At 39.8% G+C, this 4102-nt stretch overlaps 1 protein-coding gene across 1 annotated transcript; it reads left to right on the forward strand.

Moving 5' to 3' along the window:
* The first annotated feature begins 787 nt into the window (after positions 1–787).
* On the forward strand, positions 788–1576 carry LOC119418862 (collagen alpha-1(XXVIII) chain-like). Its single transcript, XM_037686155.1, has 2 exons — positions 788–800; positions 963–1576. The coding sequence occupies exons 1-2, from the start codon at positions 788–790 to the stop codon at positions 1574–1576; spliced, it is 627 nt and encodes a 208-aa protein (XP_037542083.1).
* Positions 1577–4102: the final 2526 nt, after the last annotated feature.

Genomic DNA, 4102 nt, shown 5'->3' on the forward strand with positions numbered 1-4102 from the left:
TCCAAAATCCTCAGAGGTGTCAATCAATTTGTGTTGCAGTAGTGTAAGTTTAAAAGAGACCCAACTAGCAGCTAACTCAGCTGTGCAACTAAAGGGTGGCAGAAACATTTAATTATATATGCCTTTAATCTCGTGTTGTTTAAAAATGTGTTATTTCCGAGTCAACTTGTACTTTTGCAGCTGTACTTGCAGTTTTTGACATGCCACTCTCAGCAAAGACACTCTTTATGTTCTTCCTCTCATGCAAACCCACCCCAATGGTGTTCCCTGCCCTGGAGCAACAGCAGGAGTCTTGGCATGGCTCCAGTGGATCTTTCTCTTTATAAAGAAGGAGTGAGCATCTCTGAGTCTTTCATTCTTTTCTCACAGAATGACTGCTACCTCTGCTGGTGCACAGTCAGTAAGATAACTGTCCATGCTAATGTCTTTTTCAAAATTCAAGGAATACTAGAAACTGAAGCGTGTTTAAAACAGGTTGGATTGAAAATCCCTTTTTTAAATTTTTTTTTTTTTTTATTACAGTTTACTTATTTTGTTGTCATCGATCTGATTTGATGTTTAACAGCTGACTGTGCAAATATGCAAAGCTGATTGATTTTGCGTCTTTGTGGCTCTTTTTGTCCAGGAGTTAGGATGCTTCCTTCTTTAACAACAGTGCTGCTGGTCACATTACTGTCCAGGATCTCAGCTCAAGACTTTTATGAAGAGAGGAAAACTGACAGGAAATTGAGGGCCAAGACGGTGGCTGCAAATATTCATGATGGTCAAGGTGAGAAAGTTACTGAAAATGACAAAAAAAAGTAACAATTCTAGCATCATTTCCTTGTTTGTGTTCTCCAATATAACTTAATTCAGCTCCAGAAAATGTCCTCCTTACCCTGACTCTACCATTCTACATTTAGTTGTGCACATTTTTAGGCTTGTTAGTCATTCATTGGTAAATGTATCTTTTGTGTTCACAGCTATCTTGGATGAGGACTGTAGCTTGGAGCTGTCCTTTTTGTTGGACAGCTCTGAAAGTGCAAAAGACAATCATGAGCGGGAAAAGCAGTTTGCGATGGACATGGTGGACAGACTCCAAGGTGCAGGGCTACCCACCGGCCGCAGGTTGAGCTCAAGGGTTGCTCTGCTGCAGTACAGCAGTCACGTTATCAAAGAGCAAACCTTCAGAAACTGGAAAGGGGCGGAGGACTTCAGGAACCGGATCACCCCCATAACTTATATTGGACATGGCACCTATACCACCTACGCCATCACCAACATTACACAGATCTACCAGGAGGAATCCAGACCTGGAAGCATTAAAGTAGTGGTGTTGCTCACAGATGGCGTCTCCCACCCAAGAAACCCAGACATTTTTTCTGCTGTTGCTGACGCCAAAAACCAGGACATCAAGTTCTTCATCCTGGGCATCACCCGGGCAGCCAATGAGCCAGCCAATGTAGCCGAGCGCCGCCTTCTCGCCAGCTCCCCGGCCTCCCGCTTTCTCCACAATCTACAGGATGAGAACATAGTGGAAAAGATCTTCACTGAAGCGGTGAGTATGATGTCTTGTCTTTCAGCCGACAACACATAAAAATGTGATTGATTTAAACTTTAACAGGCATCTCTTCTGGTTTTAGAGTGTGTTTATGTAGAGATAAATGTCAGACAATGCTCAGGAGAAAGACATGAAAAATGAGCTTGACAGATATGGATTTAAGCGTTATCAATAGATTTATTGAACATTGGACATACTATGTGAGATACTTATCTAAGATTTATATTGTTGTTTTAAATTGTTCGTTATATACCCAAAGTAACTGGTTCAAAATCTAAAATATGTTTGCTTTTCTTTGCAGACTTCATTAGCGGATGAAGGCGTAAGTGCTAAAGCAAACATTTGCTCGTGGACTTTTGATGTGTGGCACAATGTAATTAGGTTTAACAAGCATGTCTCCTGTTTTCAAAGTGTCCTCTGGCTCAAAAATGTGCATGTGAGAAAGGAGAACGGGGGCTCAGCGGGCCTGCGGTGAGTATTCAATCTTCAGTTTGTTTACCTACCAGCTGTGAAACATGATTTTCATCCATCAAATTATCACTAAATGACCCCAACATGTCTGGGTGAAGCTATTTGTACATGGTTGCTCATAATGAAGCTTAAATTCAGCCCCTCCCTCAGTCAGTCTCTCAGGCAGACATCTCTGTGACCAGGTGCCTTCACCTGGGAGCGATTCTTTACATTCCTACTCTCAGACAGAGGAGCTCACATAATTGCTCTCATTAGTTTAACGGCTAGACCACTTCTGGTGACTAGACATAGACGTGGTCCAGGTGCAGCTCAGGACAGTGACTGCTGGACCTGCATATGTGAAACCTCAACTTTTCTTTCATTAACAGCAATTCTGACATCCAACAATAACCTTTTCCCCTCAGTCAGTCTCCAACAGAATAAAACAAGCTTTCACTCACTTTGTTAGACTTGGACCAGACAAGTTTAAATTTACAGGTATCGGGTCAGAGCGTTACATGTTCTTGTCTTTCTAGCGCTGTCCAACAAGATAACTAAATGTCAAACACAGAAATGTCCATCAATTTTTAACCTCGATTTTGTTTCTTTCTTCAGGGTAAAAAAGGTCGCCCAGGTGACGATGGAGCTCCAGGGCAGAAAGGTCAAAAGGTGTGTGTCTTGGATGGGTAGATGTTGTGAAAATCACAGCTGGCAGTTTTTGAGTAGCTATTCAATCCCTATGTATGTCTCACTTGTAAAGTTCTTTAGATTCTTATAGGTGAGTTTATGTGGACTCTCTTACATCGTTATTGTTAGTCTCTTAAGTAGGCCTGTCGCAATAAACAATAAATCAATTAATCGCATGATAAATGAAAATTATCAACCTCATTTTCATTTACTGGTTTTATCGTTTCTTCGTGTCTCTTTCAGTACTGAAGACACTGATGACAAAAAGTTCAACTCCGGTGCTCTTCACTGAGCACTCCCTTTCTCTTTTCGCTTTAAAATCTGTTTTAACCATCCAAAATCACATTGTTGGATCGTTGACAGCAGCTAAGCTGAGCAGTTAATCTATGAGCTGAGCTAACAGGCCGACCTCGTGGAAAAAACTCTGTCTTGTCAAAGCTCCATTATTCACGGTTGAAGCCCGTGCCTTCGAGTAAAAAGTTGTTTTTCTCTGTAAAAGAAAATGAGAACTTGTTTAGTGATTTTTTATTGAAAGTTTTGTGTGAAAAATGCTATGCTAAAGAGCTCAAACCACACTGAGCGTCGGCCATTTTGAGAACTGAAGAGAGACAGCCCATGTCACGTCAAGGGGCCTCCCTCCCATTTTTCTTAGAGACACTCTGCTCGCTCCCTCACTATCCATCCTTCAGTTCGAACTGTCTTATACTGCCATCTTGTGGTCGAAAAATGTACTACATGCAAAACAAATTCAATATTTCATCCTAAATTTGACAATTATTACTAATTATTGTCAAATTTCAAACAATATTATCGTTTATCACAATAATTTTTTAGATAATTAATGGCCCAACAAAATTTGTTATCGTGACAGGCCTACTCTTAAAATCAATACTTATATGCCTACTCACAATGTGACTTTGGATGGAAGGATACACTTTAACCCTATTTATAGTTACAATAAGCACAGCTGATGGAAAAACTAGTTGTTAGGAACATAAACATAGTTTAGAAATTCTTACTGAGATAATCGATCAAGTGAAAGTTTTTCTGAAGCACTTCCTGTACTTGAATTTTGGTTTCTCCTTGCAAGTCGCCCTCGGCTGGTTGTTAGAAAGAATGCGGGTTAAATGTACTTCTACATCACTGCATACGTTTTCTGAAGAATTGTAAAGTTGTGGGATTTTTAGTAATTAATGCCATATACAAATAGTTATTTCTAGTTTTGTTTTAGCATGCTTTGACACAGATGTGGCTGCATTCATTCTGCTGATTTACACGCACTTTAAATGTATACATACAGAAGTGCAGCTTTTTAAAATAAAATTATGTTTGAAAAAGGTGGTAAATTGTGCACTGGACATGTGCAACTAACTGGAATTAAGACTAATTCAAATAAAAACTTTATAGCGTTATAAAAGATTGTCA

This window comes from Nematolebias whitei, chromosome 13 (assembly GCF_014905685.2).
Source record: "Nematolebias whitei isolate Nwh7 chromosome 13, NemWhi1, whole genome shotgun sequence".
Lineage (NCBI taxonomy): Eukaryota > Metazoa > Chordata > Actinopteri > Cyprinodontiformes > Rivulidae > Nematolebias > Nematolebias whitei.